Source organism: Procambarus clarkii, chromosome 25, assembly GCF_040958095.1.
Source record: "Procambarus clarkii isolate CNS0578487 chromosome 25, FALCON_Pclarkii_2.0, whole genome shotgun sequence".
In the NCBI taxonomy this organism is placed as follows: domain Eukaryota; kingdom Metazoa; phylum Arthropoda; class Malacostraca; order Decapoda; family Cambaridae; genus Procambarus; species Procambarus clarkii.
Genome location: NC_091174.1, coordinates 7,412,673 through 7,434,624, shown reverse-complemented (window position 1 = coordinate 7,434,624; position 21,952 = coordinate 7,412,673). Strand labels below are relative to the sequence as shown.

Here is a 21,952-nt window from a genome sequence, read left to right as displayed (position 1 = left end):
TTTTGTGCCTTTGATAAATGCTTACCCCACTCATGTCTCTGCATGCCAAAAACATCCCTTTGACCAGTGTATTAATTATTAATTGTTAATTCATATCTGTACAGATTAAAATGATAATTGGAGGAGATATGTAGAGTTCAGGTTGTTTTGTAGTTCAGTTAATTACAACGTGATATGATACACCAAGATCCGAGCATACGGGTTTCTGGAGAAATTAATATCCAGACTCTCGGAGGATTCATAGAACTGTTGGGAACTATAACATGGCCGTTCATCAACCAGTCCTCATAAATAATGGCCAAGTGCTCGTTGATCCAGCCGCGATCGCCTCCTAACTGCTTATGAAGAAAAAGCTATTTACTCAACTCACAATTTGATGGAGTTCGAACTTTTCAAAAATCGTGCTTCTCTGACTGTTTATGTTCGAATCGCCCTACTTGGTTTGGACTGTGGATGGGATGCATTTGTATTTAAGTTATTTTTGTTTTGAACAAATAAACGGGGATCATACCGACCTTAGCGGGTTGTAATTCACGGCCCAATAGATGCCACAACTGGCTTTAATTATTCTTACCATTATATTAGCAGGACACTACCACACAGGTTTCCACCTCACGGATATTAAGTCAGTGATAATGTGGACCTCGACCCAGCCTCCGCAGAGAAACGAATCATGAAGTTTTCGCTCGTCGCGGGAAGTAATTTTGCCTTGGCGAAATGCCCATACATGAGTATCAATCATACAGAAAACGTCCAGATCACCTAATAAATGGTCTCAAACTTCTCCCACTTCCCTCTTCTTTAACGTTAAAAACTCGGAAATAAAATATCATGACTCTTAGTGGATCATACAATATTGAATCACATTTAATTCTATATGACAGAGCAGCGGGGTGATACTCTGGTCGACTCCCCGTGGAGGTCCATCAGACGGAAGTCTCATAAATGACAACCCGAATGACTTTTCTCTCTCTGACTGATGGCTGCAGGAGCCCGGTGTCCTCAAAGGGGCTCAGGAAGGTGGAGTCGTCTCTGTCCTCTCCGTTGAGGTGCGCCTTCAGGAGCTCGACGATCCTGGCATCGTTCGTCAGTTTAGGATCCAACTTCGATAAGGCTTCTAGTCTGGTGCTCAGCTGAATGGCGCTACGAAGGTCCTGAGGGTCAGAGTAGATTGGGGTGACTGGAAGTAGTGCCACAGCTGTAGGGAGGAACAGTGAGTAAAAAAAAAAATATCGGAAGATAGAAAGGGGGGGAAAAGAGATAGGAAGATAGAGAGAAGGAGAGATATAGGAAGAGAGAGAGAGAGAGAAAGGTGTGGGGGACCTGTGCGTGTGCATGTATCAGTAGGATAATTTTCTTCCTATGAAAGCAATCGGTCTAATTTAACAAAAAAATAATGATAATTTCATAACTATTCAAATCCACACGGAACCCAGATTAACCTTACTTATGTTATTTTCTCTCAGTAAACAAAATGAATTGCATGACAACTCATAGTACCTGTAAAGCACCATCACCTTTGAGGTGTTTCGAACCCGGGGTCGCCAGTCTTTTTTGCTAATGCTAAAGCCACTCTGCCATCATTTATTTTGTATGTAAGTACCTCTTTGTTAACCTCCATTAACATTGCCTGCCTCCTCTGACCTCCATGTGAAGAGACAACCAGCAGGACCACTGTCAAGTAGAATCCCGTCAAGAAATAAACTTGTTAAACAGGAAACATGTCAAGTTGAACCCATGTCAAGAAGGACCCCTGTCAAGCATAAACCCTGCCAAGTAGAACCCCTTGTCAAGAAGAGCCCCTTGTTTAAGCAGGATTCCTGTTGAACACTGCCCCTTGTAAACCTGTCAAGCAGAACATCTCGCCAATCAGAACCCCTTGTCAAGTAAGACCTTTGTCAAAGAGAACCCCAGTCAAAGAGGACTCGTATCGAGCAGGACTTACCTTTAGGTCCTTCATGAGGTGAACGTCGATGTTGATATCTCCGGCCTGTTCCCCAAGGCGTCTCAAGTGATCTGCCAGAGGTCCGGACAGCTCCCCCAGGCGTCCGCTCAGCTCCTGCAGGAGGACCAGTTGCTCGTAGGTACCTCACTCAGTTATGGCCTCAGTTGTGGTCACCACATTCAATTGAGGCCCTCACACTCAATTGGGGCCCCTCACACTCAATTGGGGCCCCTCACACTCAATTGGGGCCCCTCACACTCAATTGGGGGCCCTCACACTCAATTATTGATATCACATTATGACAATTATAGGGCCTACTATTATTAACCTGTATAGGACCAGGTTTAATGGTTGAACTTAGCCAGTATGCGAGTGTTGCTGACCTTCCAGTTTTGTTTCTGACCTTCTGGTGTTACCCCTTGACCTTCTAGTGTTTATCCTGACTTTCAAGTTCTCCTCATGACCTTCAAGTTCTTCTCCTAACTTTTAAGTTCTTCTCCTGACCTTCAAGGATTGATTCTGAGCTTCCGGTGCCGCTCCTGACCTTTTAGTACTCACCTAATTGTGTTTGTGGGTGTTGAGTTTCGGCTCTTTGGTCCCCGCCTCTTATTTATCAATCAACTGGTGTATAGATTCTTGAATCTATTGGGCTCTATCGTATCTACATTTGAAATTGTGTTTGGAGTCTGCTTCTATCATATCACTGCCTAGTTCATTCAATTTGCTAACTACTCTGACACTAAAACTGTTCTTTCTAATGTCACTATGGACATTAGAGTTTGTTCTTTCTATTGCGTCTATAGACATTTGAGTTTGTTCTTTATAATGTCTCTATGGACATTAGAGTCTGTTCTTTCTACTGTCTCAATGGACATTAGTCTGTTCTAATGTCTGTATGGACATTTGAGTATGTTCTCTCTAATGGTGCCGCTGGTGGCGTGTGAACTTACCTTCATCTGCTGCCAGCTTTCAGCGTACTGTCTCCTGACGAGTTCTATGATGGTGGAGGTGAGGGCGAGGCCGATCAGGATGTACAGGGTACACACCAGCATGAACTCCGTCCTCTCTGTAACCATAAATATATATGTACACATTCGTACATGTATTCTTGCATTCATACATAAATTTTAATATTTATACTTATATATACACGTACGTGCTATTGTATAGGGTACAGTTGCTGCCTCTTTTTTTACTTTTCAGAATGGGTATAAGTATGTGTGTGTGTGTACTCACCTAGTGTGTGTGTGTGTGTGTGTACTCACCTAATTGTGCTTGCGGGGGTTGAGCTCTGGCTCTTTGGTCCCGCCTCTCAACCGTCAATCAACTGGTGTACAGATTCCTGAGCCTATTGGGCTCTATCATATCTACATTTGAAACTGTGTATGGAGTCAGCCACCACCACATCACTTCCTAATGCATTCCATTTACTAACTACTCTGACACTGTGTGTGTGTGTGTGTGTGTGTGTGTGTGTGTGTGTGTGTGTGTGTGTGTGTGTGTGTGTGTGTGTGTGTGTGTGTGTGTGTGTGTGTGTGTGTGTGTGTGTGTGTGTTTGTGTGTATTTACTATTTGTGTCTGCAGAATCGAGCTATTAGCTTTTGGACCCAGCCTTTCTATGCAATCTATTTTTCCTCTATTATGTCTACTACATATATTTCTCTCTAACACACACATACACACACATACATCCACAGGAAGCAGCCCGTAACAGCTGTCTAACTCCCAGGTACTTATTTACTGCTAGGTGAACAAGAGCATCAAGGTGAAAGAAACTTTGTCCATTGGTTTCCGTCTCAAGCTTTGGGCAACTTAGTACATCATCTTAGTGACGTCGTAAATGCTAGAGAGAACGGGCTGGTGATTATGTATTGAGAGACTCGCGGACAGAATAACGCGGGAGACATCTCCCGTCACGCAGGGTGCAGTCGCATCTCCACAGGTCTCCAGTATCAGCTCTTAATACTGGTAATGGCTCAAATGGACCACCACTTACGGGCTATTCATGCCCGTGCCACCTTTTGGGTGGCTTAATCTTCATCAATCAATCAATCAACAGAATAATCACAATCATCTCACCAGGTACGAGATCACCAAGACCTATGGTGGTCATGGTGATGAAGCAGAAGTAAAAGGCTTCGAAGAAAGTCCAGTCTTCCCACAGGATAAAGATGGCTCCCCCGACGGCGATGTAGAGAAGTAGGGCCGCCACCGCCCCAAGTACCACCATTCCGCGAGACCCTCCCTTCGCTCGCAGCCTCTGTGGTGGTAGTTGGTTGGTTGATTCCGTGTGTGCTAGAGGGAGGGTTGCTGGGGTCGAGATTAGTTGTGGTGGTGGTTGGTTGTCGTGGGGGGTTGGTTGTGGTGGAAAACTGGTCATCATGCAGCCAGTTCGAAAATATTGTGTGATGGTGATGGTGGTAATGAGACAGGGGGTTTATAAGTCTAGTCGGAAATAACAGTTATTACTGTAACGGAGGAAGAGCTATCATTAACACCATAATAACAGAAGCAATACCAAGGTAAATAAAAACAAAAGAATCCGAAGGAGAAGTAAGAACAACAAGAGCAGTATAAAAAGTAATAACAAGAGCAGTAAGAGAAGTAACAACAATAAGAATAAGAATAACATCAACAAGAGCGGTATGAAAAGTAACAAGAAATGTAGTAAAAGAAGTAACAAAAAGAACACAAAGAGAGGAAAAACAAGAGTAACAAGGAAAATAACAGTAACAAGAGCTGCAAGAGAAATAATAACAAGAATAGTAAGAGAAGTAACAAGAGGAAAAGAAAGAGAAGTAACAATAAGAACAGTAATAACAAGAACAGAAAGAGAAATAGAACAAGAGTCGTAAGGGAAAGTAGTGGAAAGAAGATAAGCAATAAGTGTGTGTGTGTGTGTGTGTGTGTGTGTGTGTGTGTGTGTGTGTGTGTGTGTGTGTGTGTGTGTGTGTGTGTGTGTGTGTGTTTGTACTCACCAAGTAGTATTTACGAGAGATGAGCCACGGCTCTTGGGTCCCGCCTCTCAGCTTAATCGACTGGTATATAGGTTCCAGAGCCCTATACAATTATAATTTTATTGGTTTCTGTCGTGTCTACATTTAGAGACGTATATGGTATAGTTTACCTCTACCACTTCATCACTCTGCCCATTACAATTGTTCACCACTCGGGCACTGACAAAAAATTAATTCTAATGGATAAATTAATTAAAATGATTAAATAATAAATTAATTTATTTTGTGGCTCATTTGATAATTTAATTTCAACATGTCTTCTTGTTCGTGTACTTACCCTAAGTAAATAATCTCTCCTGTCTATTACCACGAGTATTACATATGAGGAAATCTTTTTCACATCTGCAGTTTACTTCTAAATATTTTACTCTTTTTACAATTATAATTTTTATTAAATCTGTGGATCATCTGTGCACTTCGTGTTCACCTGTATCACTCAAGTCCGTGTCCCATAATGTCTCTCTATCCAGTCAGTTTCCCTAAGTATTTTGTATGTCGTCATAATATATATGACAAGGTTTCGTATCCCAGAACAAAATTAATTACACAACTACACTCGCCTTAATCGGGCCGCAGCTCTTGGTGAGGATTCCGAAGTGCTTAGAGAGCGTCGACACCAAGTTTGCAAATATTGTTCCCAAGTCAGCAATGACGGTGAGGGTGACGGGGATGCCCACGAAGCCGTAGAGGATGCAGAAGAAGCGGCCCCAGGCGGTGACTGGCGCCATGTTGCCATACCCTGTTGACGGAAGGGAGAAAAACGCGTGAGAAAATGTTTATCTATTTATATTTCAATGCAAGAACACAGATGAATATTGGGAATAACATAATATACAGAAATGAGTAATACAACGCACTCCCTAATGCTATATATATACAATATAGTCAGACATACAGTCCTGATAATTACTTTAAAATAAACGTAAACAACAAACAAAAAAGTGTGGAAAAAACAAGCCTAAACACCGAACTTGTTTTTGCAAGCTTTTATTGACGGTAGAAGAGTAAGTTTTAAGAGTGCCAAGGGCCGAAGCTTGACCTTACAAGCTCAAGTAGGTGCAAGAGTGGAACATAACACGGACCTATGGTGGTGATGACGGTGGAGGCGAAGAAGACACTTTCGATGTAGTTCCACTGGTAGTGGGGTACCTCAGGCTCCAGGGGCGACACGCCAGCCTCCACCGCAGCTTCCACCGCAGCCTCGTACTGCCGCAGCTCCCTCGACACCCGCTCCTGCGGTCACACCGCCGTAGCGGTTAGAGCGAGGACTGGCCAATGGGGATGTGGTGAGTTAATACACGGTGCGTTATGGCTAGTTTAGTAAGTGCCAATTATCATGGGGGAAATAACAACTACCAGATACATCATTTAGCAGGGAAAGTGTTGTCAAGTAGGGAAGCGTCAACGAGCAGATTTATTATCTTGAAGTGTGAATTAATATGGGTAAGTATCCATTAGCATGGAAAGTGTTAATTAGGAGAAGTGTTAATAACTAGTAAATCACGTGCCAATTAACAGAATTACCAATTAGTGTCAGCAAGCAGGGGAAGAGTCAATTAACAGTGGGAAGTGTCCTCAACCAGGGAACATGCTCATTAGCAGGCGAAGTGTCAACTAACTAGCAGAAGATGCAATAGCTAGGAAGGAAAGTGTTGATTATCAGGAAAGTTGACAAAAATAAAGACAAATATTAAATAACAGAAGTATCATCAGCAGGGTAAGTGAAACAGCAAATAACAATATAGTAAGATAATTAATTTAAAATAATTTGCATATATATTGTGAATCATAAAAACTGTAAATAAACATGTGTCGACTTTTTCTTTATATGTTGTACCAGCAAGACGCCTCCATCGCTTGCTTCTGCAATAGACCATGTAATAGGACCTGGCTCGGAGGCACCACTCCCAGCGCCGCAAGTTCTAACTTCAAGTACCACTCCTGCATCAAGAGGAAACCGCCTCGAACGAGGACAAATCTGAGTACACTCTACCAACAGCTGAGGAATACGGTTCCTTCTACGTGAGCGACGGTAAACCCATTTTACCGCGGAAGAACGACGACGGCGAGAACATATCAACTCACCGGACGATAGACTCCTTACCAACAGACAGGTGAGCGTCATATGTAGCATGAGAAAAGCATCCTTCATATGTAGTATGAGAAAAGCATCCTCCCTATGCTGATTCTGGAAACATACGTCTCCATTCACGTTGCCAGAAAAAACATAACAACTTTTGGATGTGTCGCTCAGGTCACATAGATCACGAAGGCCCAGTGTGTTGCTGTTTAACTTTCCAACCACTGCAACCATAGTTGTAACTAAGTTATCTTACCACTATAGCAAGTTATCCAGAATTTTTACGAGTTATTCTCTCCTATGTCAACCACTCAAGCTGATCAATCTTCACTCTCTATATCTCAACCACTCAAGCTGATCAACCTTCTCTCTCTCATCATATATATATATATATATATATATATATATATATATATATATATATATATATATATATATATATATATATATATATATATATATGACGAGAGAGAGAGAACGAAATCCCCGAAATTACTGAATAATTGCATAATCCTCCAATACTTCTTTATAGAACTAAATGTTTCACAGCTCTCATGGAATTGCTCAGAGCTCACCTGGTATTCGAAGTGCGTGTGTGCGCTGATGTTGATGAGGGATTGCATGAAGAGTGTTCGCTGTTCCAAGAGGGTGGTCCCAGCATCTCCCTGAGCTTGAATCTCAGCTGGATGTTCCAGGACCTGGAATATCTAAAGTGGAGGAAATATGAAGACAGGAGAGTTTGGGCAAAATCTGTAATAAGAAGACAGTATTAAATCAGCAGTTCTTTCAAGAGGTCCGCGAATGAAAGCGGGACAAAATTTGGAATGACCATAGGAATAAATAGATGAGTTTTATAACATTGGACAACCAGTAAGGCTTGGCCCCGTGGATATGGTCTGCAACCATGGGAGGACAATCCACCAGCACATGGATGGTGTGGGAAGCAAACTGCTGCGTCAAAAATATGGTGGTAAGCACTGTGAATAGGATGGGGGCAAAATTAAAAAATAATGTTTGGGGTGGGCATGGGTATGGGGGTATTGTGGGTGGGTATGGGATGGGTGGACGAAAGCTGATCACAGTGACTGGGATGAACAGTAAACATACATTGGTCCAACGCGACTGGCGTTGCTGACTCTCTCTCTCTCTCTCTCTCTCTCTCTCTCTCTCTCTCTCTCTCTCTCTCTCTCTCTCTCTCTCTCTCTCTCTCTCTCTCTCTCTCTCTCTCTCTCTCTCTCTCTCTCTCTCTCTCTCTCTCTCTCTCTCTCTACACCTCTTCTCTTTCCCTTTTTATTCTTTTCTCCCCTCTTTTAACGCTTCTCTCTTTTATCCATCTCGCCCTATGCATTTTGTCTCTTTCCCTCATTCTTTGTTGACCATTCACTTTTTCTATCATCAATATTGCTTTGCTTCCTTTAAAATTTGGCTTGGTGGAAGAAAAATGGGGAAAATAGAATATATATATATATATATATATATATATATATATATATATATATATATATATATATATATATATATATATATATATATATATATATATATATATATATATATATATATATATATATATATATATATATATATATATATATATATATATGTATACAGATAGACAGCCAGGAGCATTATGCATCTTGGCATACCTGATACCCAAACCAGGTATGACCACACTGACTGTACAAAAATCTTGGTAGTCGTGAGACTATTCATCCAAGATCCGACAGCGTTCCGTTCCGTGGTCAATTTGGGAATTGATATTTCATCGAATCACCTCACTTGGTTTGGCCACGTGAGAAACACATGATGAGGGATTTTTTGTGTTGCTCACGAGGCCCCACCAAGTAAGGTGATTCGATGAAATATCTATGCCCAAGTTGACTACCGGGCGCTGTCGGTGGTCAGCTTGGTCAACGGTGGTCAGAGAGAGAGAGAGAGAGAGAGAGAGAGAGAGAGAGAGAGAGAGAGAGAGAGAGAGAGAGAGAGAGAGAGAGAGAGAGAGAGAGAGAGAGAGAGAGAGAGAGAGATAGACAGACAGACAGACAGACAGACAGACAGACAGACAGACAGACAGACAGACAGACAGACAGACAGACAGACAGACAGACAGACAGACAGACAAAGAGACAGTGACGGACAAAGTAACAGAGAAAGAATATGAGAAAGAACTCTACAAGGGGCACTACGTATAGCAAGGGTTATACAAGCGTGTGTACCTCCCACACACACACAACGAGGGGACGGATTATTTAACACGGGCGGAACACGAACAAGGTGACACAGGAGGAAACTTAGTACCCAAATGAGCCTCAGAGACATTAGAAAGAACTTTTTCAGTGTGAGAGTAGTTATCAGATGGAATGCACTAGGAAGTGATGTGGTGGAGGCTGACTCCATACACAGATTCAAATGTAGATATGATAGAGCCCAGTAGTCTCAAGAATCTGTACACCAGTTGATTGACGGTTGAGAGGCGGGACCAAAGAGCCAAAGCTCAACCTCCGAAAGCATAACAAGGTAAGTACACGCAAGGACAGGAAGGGGGAGGGTTGAGCATATTCTGATGTGACTGCATGAATCCGTGTCAATATATTTTGTGAATTCTTGTAATTTACGTATGAAGCTGGAGACGGGGGTGTGTTTGAGAATGTAGAATAGAGTTAAGGGACAAAGCATTATTAAGGCTCAGTGTTGAGAGTATCACTGGTAAGGGAGGAAGTTAGCGGGTGTTTAATCTGGCAGTCTTCCAGGTGACGTGTTTACAAGTTGAGTTCGAGGAGCTGTCATATGTGTGAGGGACAGACATACATGTATAAGAGACCGGCATGTATGTATGATGTACCGCCATGTGTGAACATTTACTTTTTCTTTCTATATGCAAATACGCATTATTTTATGTGAGGTTATTATTTACCGAAAATATGCCAATTACTGAAAACAGCGATGGGTCATATTTTGCCCAAACCCCCCCCCCCCCTGCAGTTTTCAAAATATCTGAAATGTCGGAAATTTTACTCCTGAACGTGATTTTTGAGCCAAATTCTGACTCTCTGCACCTATTTTTAGTTTCAAATTACGATTTTTATACCGAAAATATGCCAAATTCTGAAAACGGCGATGTGACATATTTTGCCCAAACCCCCCCTGCAGTTTTCAAAATATGTGAAATGTCGGAAATTAGACTCCTGAGAGTGATTTTTGAGCCAAATTCTGACTCTCTACACCTTTTTTTAGTTTCAAATTACGACTGTTTATACCGAAAATATGCCAATTACTGAAAACAGCGATGGGTGATATTTTGCCCAAACCCCCCTGCAATTTTCAAAATATCTGAAATGTCGGAAATTTGACTCCTGAGCGTGATTTTTGAGCCGAATTCTGACTCTCTGCATCTATTTTCAGTTTCATATTACGACTTTTTATACCGATAATATGCCAATTGCTGAAACCGGCGATGGGTCATATTTTGCCCAAACCCTCCTACAGTTTTAAAAACATCTGAAATGTCGGAAATTTGACTCCTGAGCGTGATTTTTGAGCCGAATTCTGACTTTCTGCACCTATTTTCAGTTTCATATTACGACTTTTTATACCGATAATATGCCAATTACTGAAAACAGCGATGGGTCATATTTTGCCCAAACCCCCTACAGTTTTAAAAATATCTGAAATGTCGAAAATTTGACACCTGAGCGTGACTTTTGAGCCGAATTCTGACTCTCTTCACCTATTTTCAGATTCAAATTACGACTTTTTATACCGATAATATGCCAAGTACTGAAAACGGCGATGGGTCATATTTTGCCCAAACCCCCCCTACAGTTTTAAAAAATCTGAAATGTCGGAAATTTGACTCCTGAGCATGATTTTTGAGCCGAATTCTGACTCTCTGCACCTATTTTCAGTTTTAAATTACGACTTTTTATACCGATAATATGCCAATTAATGAAAACGGCGAAGGGTCATATTTTGCCCAAACCCCCCCTGCAATTTTCAAAATATCGGAAATGTCGGAAATTTGACTCCTGAGCGTGATTTTTGAGCCGAATTCTGACTCTCTGCACCTATTTTCAGTTTCAAATTACGACTGTTTATACCGAAAATATGCCAATTACTGAAAACAGCGATGGGTCATATTTTACCCTAACCCCCCCTGCAGTTTTCAATATATTTGAAATGTCGGAAATTTGACTCCTGAGCGTGATTTTTGACTCTCTACACCTGTTTTTAGTTTCCAATTACGACTTTTTAAACCGAAAATATGCCAATTACTGAAAACGGCGATGGGTCATATTTTGGCCAAACCCCCCTACTGTTTTCAAAATATCTGAAATGTCGGAAATTTGACTCCTGAGCGTGATTTTTGAGCCGAATTCTGACTCTCTGCTCCTATTTTCAGTTTCATATTATGACTTTATACCGAAAAAATGACAATTACTGAAAACGGTAATGGGTCATATTTTGCCGAAACCCTCCTGCAGTTTTCAAAATATGTGAAATGTCGGAAATTGGACTCCTGAGCATGATTTTTGAGCCAAATTCTGACTCTCTGCACATTTTTTTAGTTTCAAATTACGAACGTTTTTTACCGAAAATATGCCAGTTACTGAAAACGGCGATGGGTCATATTTTGCCCAAACCCCCCTGCAGTTTTCATAATATCTGAAATTTCAGAAATTTGACTCCTGAGCGTGATTTTTTAGCCGAATTCTGACTCTCTGCACCTATTTTCAGTTTCAAATTACGACTGTTTATACCGAAAATATGCCAATTACTGAAAACGTCGATGGGTCATATTTTGACCAAACCCACAAGCAGTTTTCAAAATATCTGAAATGTCGGAAATTTGACTCCTGAACGTGATTTTTGTGACGAATTCTGACTCTCTGCACCTATTATCAGTTTCAAATTACGACTTTTTATACCAAAAATATGCCAATTACTGAAAACGGCGATGGGTCATATTTTGCCCAAATTTCCCTGCAGTTTTCATAATATCTGAAATGTCGGAAATTTGACTCCTGAGCGTGATTTTTGAGCCGAATTCTGACTCTCTGCACCTATTTTTAGTTTCAAATTACGACTGTTTTTTCCGAAAATATGCCAATTACTGAAAACGTCGATGGGTCATATTTTGACCAAACCCACAAGTAGTTTTCAAAATATGTAAAATGTCGGAAATATGACTCCTGAGCGTGGTTTTTGAGGCGAATTCTGACTCTCTGCACCTATTATTATTTTTAAATTACGACTTTTTATACCGAAAATATGTCAATTACTGAAAATGGCGATGGGTCATATTTTGCCCAAACCCACCTGCAGTTTTAAAAATATCTGAAATGTCGGAAATTTGACTCCTGAGCGTGATTTTTGAGTCAAATTCTGACTCTTTGCACCTATTATCAGTTTCAAATTACGACTTTTTATACCGAAAATATGCCAATTACTGAAAACGGCGATGGGTCATATTTTGCCCAAACCCCCCCCCCCCTGCAGTTTTTAAAATATCTGAAATGTCGGAAATTTGACTCCTGAGCGTGATTTTTGAGCCGAATTCTGACTCTCTGCCCCTATTTTCAGTTTCAAATTACGACTTTTTATCGAGAAAATATGCCAATTACTGTAAACGGCGATGGGTCATATTTTGCCCAGACCCCCCTGCAGTTTTTAAAATATCTGAAATGTCGGAAATTTGACTCCCGAGCATGATTTTTGAGCCTAATTCTGACTCTTTGCACCTATTTTCAGTTTCAAATTACTACTTTTTATCCAGAAAATATGCCAATTACTGTTAACGGCGATGGGTCAAATTTTGTCCAAACCCCGCTGCAGTTTTCAAAATATCTAGGTAATTCATACTGCCTAATGTATATTATGTATCTCCCAGTGTGAAAGAATATCCAGACTGGAATTTAGTAAATTTGCTAAATGCAGATCCAATCTGTAACCCGTCACCTCTGGACAGGCCTGATGTATACAACTATCCTGCCAACTGAGGCTGTTAATAGGTACTTATCTTACACAACAAATCCTAAACGAGGCTACTGCATATAATGTCGAAGATGAATCCACACAGAAATTATTGCGTCACTGTTCGATGATTGACAATATTTTACGTTAGCTCCACTATTCTAAATCTCAGGTAACTTCTCTCAGATCTCAGGTAAATTCTCTCAGATCTCAGGTAACTTCTCCCAGAACTCAGGTAACTTCTCTCAGAACTCAGGTAACTTCTCTCAGATCTCAGGTAAATTATCTCAGATCTCAGGTAAATTTTCTCAGATCTCAGGTAAATTCTCTCAGATCTCAGGTAAATTCTCTCAGATCTCAGGTAAAGTCACTCAGATCTCAGGTAAATTCTCTCAGATCTCAGGTAAATTCTCTCAGATCTCAGGTAAATTCTCTCAGATCTCAGGTAAAGTCACTCAGATCTCAGGTAAATTCTCTCAGATCTCAGGTAAATTCTCTCAGATCTAAGGTAAATTCTCTCAGATCTCAGGTAAATTCTCTCAGATCTCAGGTAACCTCAAACTTGTCATCGAATAACATGACAAATTACCAGGTAATTTTAACTACTGCTAACAATAATACAATTAATATAAGTAATGATATTTTAAAAATATATACTTCTTTACTACTGCTTTGGCTACTACGACCATTACTAACCACTACTCTGACAATTATTACTTTTTCAACTACTACTATTACTACTACTTATATACTACTTCTGATTATAAGTATTGCATCCAACAGAGCACCAAAGTATAAGGACAATTGGAACACGTTTTGAACGCGGGTCTAGGGCTCTCCGAGCAAGCACATGTAGGTGTGTACCTGTAGGTGAGTACTTCTTGGCGAGCACACATAGGTATGCACATCTAGGTTAACATATCTAGATGAGTACATCTAGGTGTGCACATCTAGGTGAGTACATCAAGGAGAGTTCATCTAGGTGAGTTCATCTAGGTAAGCACATCTGGGTGGGGTACATTTTGTACACAATGGCAAACCCAGAGAACATGTTTTACACACACACACACACACACACACACACACACACACACACACACACACACACACACACACACACACACACACACACACACACACACACACACACACACACACACACACACACACACACACACACACACACACACACACACACACACACACCCGAATGCACTAGGAAGTGATGTGGTGGAGGCTGACTCCATACACAGTTTCAAATGTAGATATGACAGAGCCCAGTAGACTCAGGAATCTGTACATCAGTTGATTGACGGTTGAGAGGCGGGACCAAAGAGCCAGACCTCAACCCCCGCAAACACAACTAGGTGAGTACAACTGGGTGAGTACACAAACACACACACCTACCTTGGCCCCTGCGGCTGTGTAGATCACAAAAAACAGGAAGAGACCCATTTTGTTGGCATAGCTTTTCATACTGGCCGCAAGTGCCGCCCACCTCCGCCCACCGGCCGCCCTTTCAGGGTTCTCGCCGCCCCCGCCACCCACGCCCACCTCCTTGTCGCTGCTCCGACACATTGTGCACTGTGGAAGCAACGGGGTCAATGATTGGGGTCAGTTATTGGGGGTCAGAGATGGGAGTCAATGAAGAAAGTTAATGATGTGGGGTCAGTTAAGAGTGGAGGGTGGTCACTCCCCGCTTTGCAGTATAACACACCCTGTAATACTTCATGCTCAAAAATACACCCTCAGTACACTAAACATTACACAAACAGTACACCACACAGTACGCTACACCCAGTACAAGCAACAACACACACCACTCACTACAACACAAAGACCTGTGCGTTCCTTCACAACCCCCCACAACTATCACCTTAAGAATACTTGTGACATGTTTCAGTAGCTACGCTTAATTAGAGAGAGAGGACCTGCTCACTGCGTTTTACGTCGACCTCGCGTGTGTAAACTACCTAATTGGCAGCCAAGATTGCATGAGTTGATGAATGAAAAAATTTGCTGACCATAACAGCTTGCTTGGTCTCCACTGCTGACACCGGGTATATATATATATATATATATTAGAATATGTGAAGTAATAATACCTGATATCATTTTATTTTAATGCAATTTGGTATTCGACCAAGAATCGAGATATGTAAAGCCCTTCGTTCTATGTATTAGTACACCACTTTACAAGCAATTCATTACAAGCAAATTACAAACAATTTTCTGGCATTTTGACAAGCTGCCACTGAAGAACTATGCGCTACTGCTCAAGGTATCAACTTAAAACTACCAACAATCACTTACTTCTCTGCCATAAATGATCGTACCAATAGCAACCGTGGATGGAATATACAAAACATGGAACTTTGAAAAGTATGGTACTATCCATTCCGTCTTGGGGACTGGATACATATATATATATATATATATATATATATATATATATATATATATATATATATATATATATATATTGATCATATATATATATATATATATATATATATATATATATATATATATATATATACTACGGAATATACACAACAGTCCAATTTAAAGGCTTAAATGGAATTAGCAACAATATAATATATATACTTCCATGAACAATTAACTGAGCATCGACATTGATAAATTAGAAGGGCTGATCAAATTCCATATTCTCATGTTTCGGTCAACGTAAAAGCGTTACAGATCAGAGGCTGTCTGTAGCCGTAACACGACCCGCTAAATCGTTAACAACCAGGTACCCATTCATTGTTGGATGAACAGAGGATACAGTTATGGATTGTCGCCCAGTAAATCGCCGTCTGTGGCTAATCCACATTGGTCAGTGAACCCTGAAGAGCTTTGTCGGTGGGGCAGAGAGTGCGTGATAAGGGCGGGTTAGCTCACTGGGGGAACGGGGGGTGTCTCCTCCCTGGACTCTGTGTCACACTACCGGGTATTGTGGGCCAACAAACACAGGCGTTAATCAGAACGGAGACGAAAGCCAGATGATTATATGTTTGTTACTGGGACAGAAGGGAGGGGGTAGGGCAATTAGGTGAGAGGGAAGGGAGAAGGGCAGGAGGAAGGAAAGGAGGGTGGGAAGGGAGGTGCATTAACAGAAGTAGAGGAGAAGGTAAGGAAATAAAAAGGGAGGGAGGAAGGGAATGAAGAAAGGAAGGAGGAGGAAACGTAAAAAAATAAAGCGTGAGAGAGAGAGAGAGAGAGAGAGAGAGAGAGAGAGAGAGAGAGAGAGAGAGAGAGAGAGGGAGAGAGAGAGAGAGAGAGAGAGAGAGAGAGAGAGAGAGAGAGAGAGAGAGAGAGAGAGAGAGAGAGAGAGAGAGAGAGAGAGAGAGAGAGAGAGAGAGAGAGAGAGAGAGAGAGAGTGAGAGAGAGAGAGAGAGAGAGAGAGAGAGAGAGAGAGAGAGAGAGAGAGAGAGAGAGAGAGAGAGAGAGAGAGAGAGAGAGAGAGAGAGAGTACAGAGAGTACAGAGAGTACAGAGAGGAGAGGAGAGAGAGGGGGGCCGAGAATACCGTGCCAGTAGAGGACACAGTCAAGACGAGTGCTACACAGAGCAGCAACCTTCGGGGGAGAACTTCCCCCCTCCTCTAGGAACCTTTCTCCCCACTGGCTAATAAACCCTGTTCCCTCCCCTCGGTTACCTCATAAACACACAATGTTCCCCCCGTCAAAACGCCTCGTTACGTGGCTAACAAGAATTCTTTGATTAACCCGTAAAACAGTATAAGAAATTTATTCCATTTTCCTCACAGTCTTGCTTATAATACTGTGCAACAAAATATATCTTTGTACTGCATACTTATATTTCTATGAACTCTTTCCATTAGCTCATCTAACCTCACAAAAGTGATGAGTTAACCTCATAAGAACAGTATCATAACCTTTTGGGTGCAAAAGGTTAAATGAATAAATATTTAACAAGAGTTTATTTAGCAAATAAACAAGAGTTCTTACATTCTTGTACAGCCACTAGCACGCATAGCGTTGTCAGCTATGTCCTTAATCCTAATTTTCCCCGGAATACGACCCGCTAAATCGTTAACAACCAGGTACCCCATTCACTGTTGGGTGAACTGAGGCTACAGTTATGGATTGGCGCCCAGTAAATCCTCCCCGGCCAGGATACGAACCCAGGCCAAAGCGCTTACGAAACGCCAGGCGAATTTCTTATCACTTCGCCACGGCTACTGCTTCACGGGGGACTTCGCCACGGGAACTGCTCTTAATGAAATCCCTCGTACGCTTTCATGACTATTTCAGCGAGAGGACAGAGGATTCTTAGAAAAAAATCGCGGAGAAGACCCAACACAAAACATAATGCACAAAAATATTGAGTAAACAATGAGAAGTTGAATGAATCCTCATCCCGTCCATGAGAGACAAAGCGCCCTGAAGAACATGGTTTGTCTAGCGGTGCTTGAAGGCAAAGACAGAAGTAAAGGAGAATTGAAGAAATACACAGAACAGAAAGGAAACAGCAATTATTCAGGGATGAGGACCTAGAAAATATGAATTAGGAGAGCAGCAGTAAGAGAAGGATAAACCTTAGCTAATATATAGCGATATTAGCTTATTATAGTTCCATCGCCACACTTCACCAGCTCACCACAGCTCGTCTGTGCTCACCACTGATTATCACAGCTGATCATTGCTCACCACTGCTAATCACAGCTGATCATTGCTCACCACTGCTAATCACAGCTCATCATTGCTCACCACTACTAATCACAGTTCATCATTGCTCACCAAAGCACATCACAGTTCACCACAGCTCAAGGCAGCTCACCACTGCTCACCACAGATCACCACTGCTCAACACTGTGCGTCACAACTAACAATTACTCACCACTGCTCACCACATCACACCATTACTCAACACTGCTTTATATTGCTCACCCTCTGTTCACCACTGCTCAACACAGCACGATCTTCACTACACTGTTCACATGATGCCCAACTCTGAACGATCCATTCGGAGGAACCCTCTGAAATTTTGTGTTGTTTTCGTCCTGTCTAGGAATTTCTCGGTCACGAAGCGTCGTTTACTTGTCATAATATAATCATATTTTTTTTTACATAAAAGCGAGCAAGAATGTTGTCAGGCAGAATGCACTTGGCTTTCCCGGGCTTTGTAGTTTCGCGAACGGGGAAAGTATTCGCAACAGAGGACAAAGACGAACGCAGCCGTTGGTTTCAAGAACAGAGGCGTTTACGAGGAAGAAGTTGGTCAATGACGGAGCGAACCACACTACGCATAGACACGCCCCCCTGTTTCCTCTGACCACGCCCACATCAGTAGACACGCCCCCTTTTTCCCTTGAACCAAGCTCTTTCTTCCTTTCATCTCGCCCACATAAGACACTCTCACACCAGCAGACTCACCCACATTTTCAACCACGCCCACATCAGAAGACACGCCCACACCAGCAGACACGCCCACACCCGCAGACACGCCCACACCCGCAGACACGCCCACACTGCTGTACGAGAACTGTGGTCCACCACCTAATACATTTTAATGCTAATTCCACAAAGAATAAGTTATGAAATATGAGGTTAGGGGACCCACGAGGCGTAAGCCAGGAGTTGTTAACACCCACATTCTCTCTCTCCCTTCCATTCTCTCTCTCTCTCTCTCTCTCTCTCTCTCTCTCTCTCTCTCTCTCTCTCTCTCTCTCTCTCTCTCTCTCTCTCTCTCTCTCTCTCTCTCTCTCTCTCTCTCTCTCTCTCTCTCTCTCTCTCTCCCTCCCATTCTCTCTCTCCCTCCCATTCTCTCTCTCACTCTCCCTTTTTCTCTCTCTCTCTCCCATTCTCTCTCTCTCTCCCATTCTCTCTCTCCCTCCCATTCTCTCTCTCGCCCCCTCCTATTCCTTCTCCGTCTTTCCCGTTTTCTGTCCCAATGGATAAAAGATTTTCGAGTAACATTCAATCAACATTATAAATCAACGGTATCGACGTAGAATCAACACTATCGACGTTGAATCAGCGCTATCGACGTTGAATCAACGCTATCGACGTTAAATCAACGCTATGGACAGTGAATCAACGTTATCGACGTTGAATCAATGACGGCTGTAAAATCTGTTTTAACACTCTATGCACAATCATGCCCACATTTCACAATTCATGGAAGTTAGTCTAGTTCATTTATTATGCACCCCATAACCATCTTGTGGGCGGTAGTGGAAAGGGTTACAGAGGCACGTAATGGGCTCAGGGACTGAACCCCACAATTCATTTAACTGAACAAGTTACAGTATTGATGAGCTGGTTACCAAATTCAATGCACTTCGTCACATCAACAATGGGTTCGAGACCGACCACAAGTTCAGTTTCTAATTTAAGCAACTGACATATGTGGAGAGTTAGTGTCACAATTGATATGTTTATGCTACTCACCGCCCCCCATCCTGTGGGCAGCGGTGGATAGGTTGCAATCACTCAGTTACTACCTACAGTTAGCAAACTGGGGATATTTGGCCAAGACATCTGGCAGCAGATCATTTTGAATGAAATATTTACACATATTTTGAACATTTGTCATAGAATTGTCCCTGAATTCACGTAGCTTTTTGCACTCCATTACAGCGTGACGGAAGGTGTGTGCGAATAATTTTGTTGACACAGTTTACATTTGGTCAGGTCTACATCAGCAGGTAATGCAAATTTCCAGGATAATTGTAAGTCGTGGGATTGGGAATAGGAACTGATCCTTCTCAAAGCGGGGAATAGGGGTCATCTCCAGCTGTCCTATGACACTTGCCCAACAAATACACATCTGTATTAAGTTTAGTGAGGCTAGCTTCAAGCATCTGTCCCACAACCTTGAACAAAGAGATATACTCACATATTGATGTACATGATCGGATACCTGGGAGTGCCCGGGTCTCTGTCTGTCTCTCTGGGCCTGCCTGTATGTCTCTGTTTCTTCAGCTCTAACTCCAATTCTCCCTCTGACTCTCCCTTCCATTCTCTCATTCTCCCTCTCTCACTTCCTAACATTCTATCTCCCTCTCAATTTTCCTTGCTTCCCATTCTCTTTCCCTCTCATTCTACCCCCCTTCTTTCCTCACATTGTACCTTCCTCCTTCCCTACCATTCTCCCTCTCTCCAATTCTCTTTCCTTCTCATACTTCCACCCTCACACTCAATTCATTCAGTATCTAAATTCAAAATTATTTAAACTGATGCTAAAGTCTATGGACTTGGTGCTATGAAATCACAAATGATTGTGAACATTTCACAATCACCGACTTCATCGAGGTTGAAGAGATATTGGGGTTGTATCCCCTTTCAGGGAGCTCTGAAACAACCCCCGACCCCCTAGGACACTTCCAATAAAATCATAATTAATTATACAAAGTTTAATGACGCTAGCTCCAAGCGTTTGGCTTCTAACATCAGACAGACAGAAAAACTGACAGACATTATCCTTATGGAAATACTGAGAAGGGTACTCTGCACTGTCTGGGATAATCTACCTCTTCCCCTTCTTTCTAGACTGACAGGCAGGCATTCTCTCTAGTGATACTATAGGTGACAGTCTGTGTACAGATATAATACAATTTGTGTACATAGTACCATCTATGTACAGGTGCAGTACCAGTCAATGTACAAGAATAGGTGTCTTCTTGCATGAAACAGTATCTACTATATTGTAACAGTTTCTATGAGACAATAAACAAGTTTACGGAACCACCAGCTGTGTATTGCGCCGCGTACTACAGCAATAACCTGTTCGAGGATCTCTAATTGTTTTCTGCACTCTCCTCGTTCTCCTGTCTCCTCTTCCCTCTATCCACCCCCACCGGCGCGCGCACACGCACACACACACACACACACACACACACACACACACACACACACACACACACACACACACACACACACACACACACACGCACACACACACACACACACACACACACACACACACACACACACACACACACACACACACACACACACTCAAACACACATACACACACACACTAATCGGGGTCATTAGGCAGTGATGTGGTAGAGGCTGACTCCATATACAGTTTCAATTGTAGATATGATTGAGCCCAGTAGGCTCAGGAATCTGTACATCAGTTGATTGACAGTTGAGAGGCGGGACCAAAGAGCCAGAGCTCAACCCCCGCAATCACATATAGGTGATTACAATTAGGTGAGTACACATAACACGCGCTTAAAAACTAGTTCTTGGAAAAAAAAACACTTCTACTTCAGTTCACTGATGGACCTTGTTCAAGTTAAAAGTTTAAAAGTACTCTACTGTTCACACCCTTCTCACATGCGCTATTACTTTTTAAGTGTCTATTGAACCCACCAAGTTGTAGCTGAAGTTCTTGGAGTCCCAGTCCATAGACATGCAGGTACACCACTTAGGTCCAGCTCCGCTAACGACTTCCCCTTAAATTTAAGGGTCTCGTTAATCTTAGGACCTAAGAAGTCAATAAAGACTAATGGTCACGCTAAACTCAGGATCTAGGGAAACACAAGGCCTTTGGGTCTCTTTACTTTCAGGACCCAAGGAGATTCTAAGCCTTTGGATCTAGTTATCCTTGGGGCTGAATTAGACCCTATGGCTAAGTGTTACGTTAACTTTAGACCCCTAAGAAGACTATTTGACTCGCCTTGGTGAGTGTATCGTTATAGAAGGAAGTTCGTAAAGCCTCAGATTTTCCAGTAAATCCTGGAGCCTCTTATCTAACTCTCTCTGCATGGTACATTAGTCTAGAGAGAGGGAGAGAGAGAGAGAGAGAGAGAGAGAGAGAGAGAGAGAGAGAGAGAGAGAGAGAGAGAGAGAGAGAGAGAGAGAGAGAGAGAGAGAGAGAGAGAGAGAGAGAGAGTGAGAGAGAGAGAGAGAGAGAGAGAGAGAGAGAGAGAGAGAGAGAGAGAGAGAGAGAGAGAGAGAG

The 21,952-nt window shown here is 42.2% G+C and overlaps 1 protein-coding gene across 1 annotated transcript; it reads right to left on the bottom strand.

Moving 5' to 3' along the window:
* Positions 1-836: 836 nt before the first annotated feature.
* Positions 837-14,589, bottom strand: LOC123756356 (potassium channel subfamily K member 15). The gene is made up of 8 exons (XM_045739442.2): positions 14,420-14,589; positions 7,618-7,749; positions 6,045-6,195; positions 5,517-5,701; positions 4,025-4,205; positions 2,896-3,011; positions 1,946-2,059; positions 837-1,154 (listed from the first exon to the last, which is right to left on the bottom strand). Exons 1-8 carry the CDS (start codon positions 14,486-14,488, stop codon positions 927-929), a joined length of 1,176 nt encoding a protein of 391 aa, XP_045595398.2. The 5' UTR covers positions 14,489-14,589; the 3' UTR covers positions 837-926.
* Between the last annotated feature and the right edge of the window lie 7,363 nt (positions 14,590-21,952).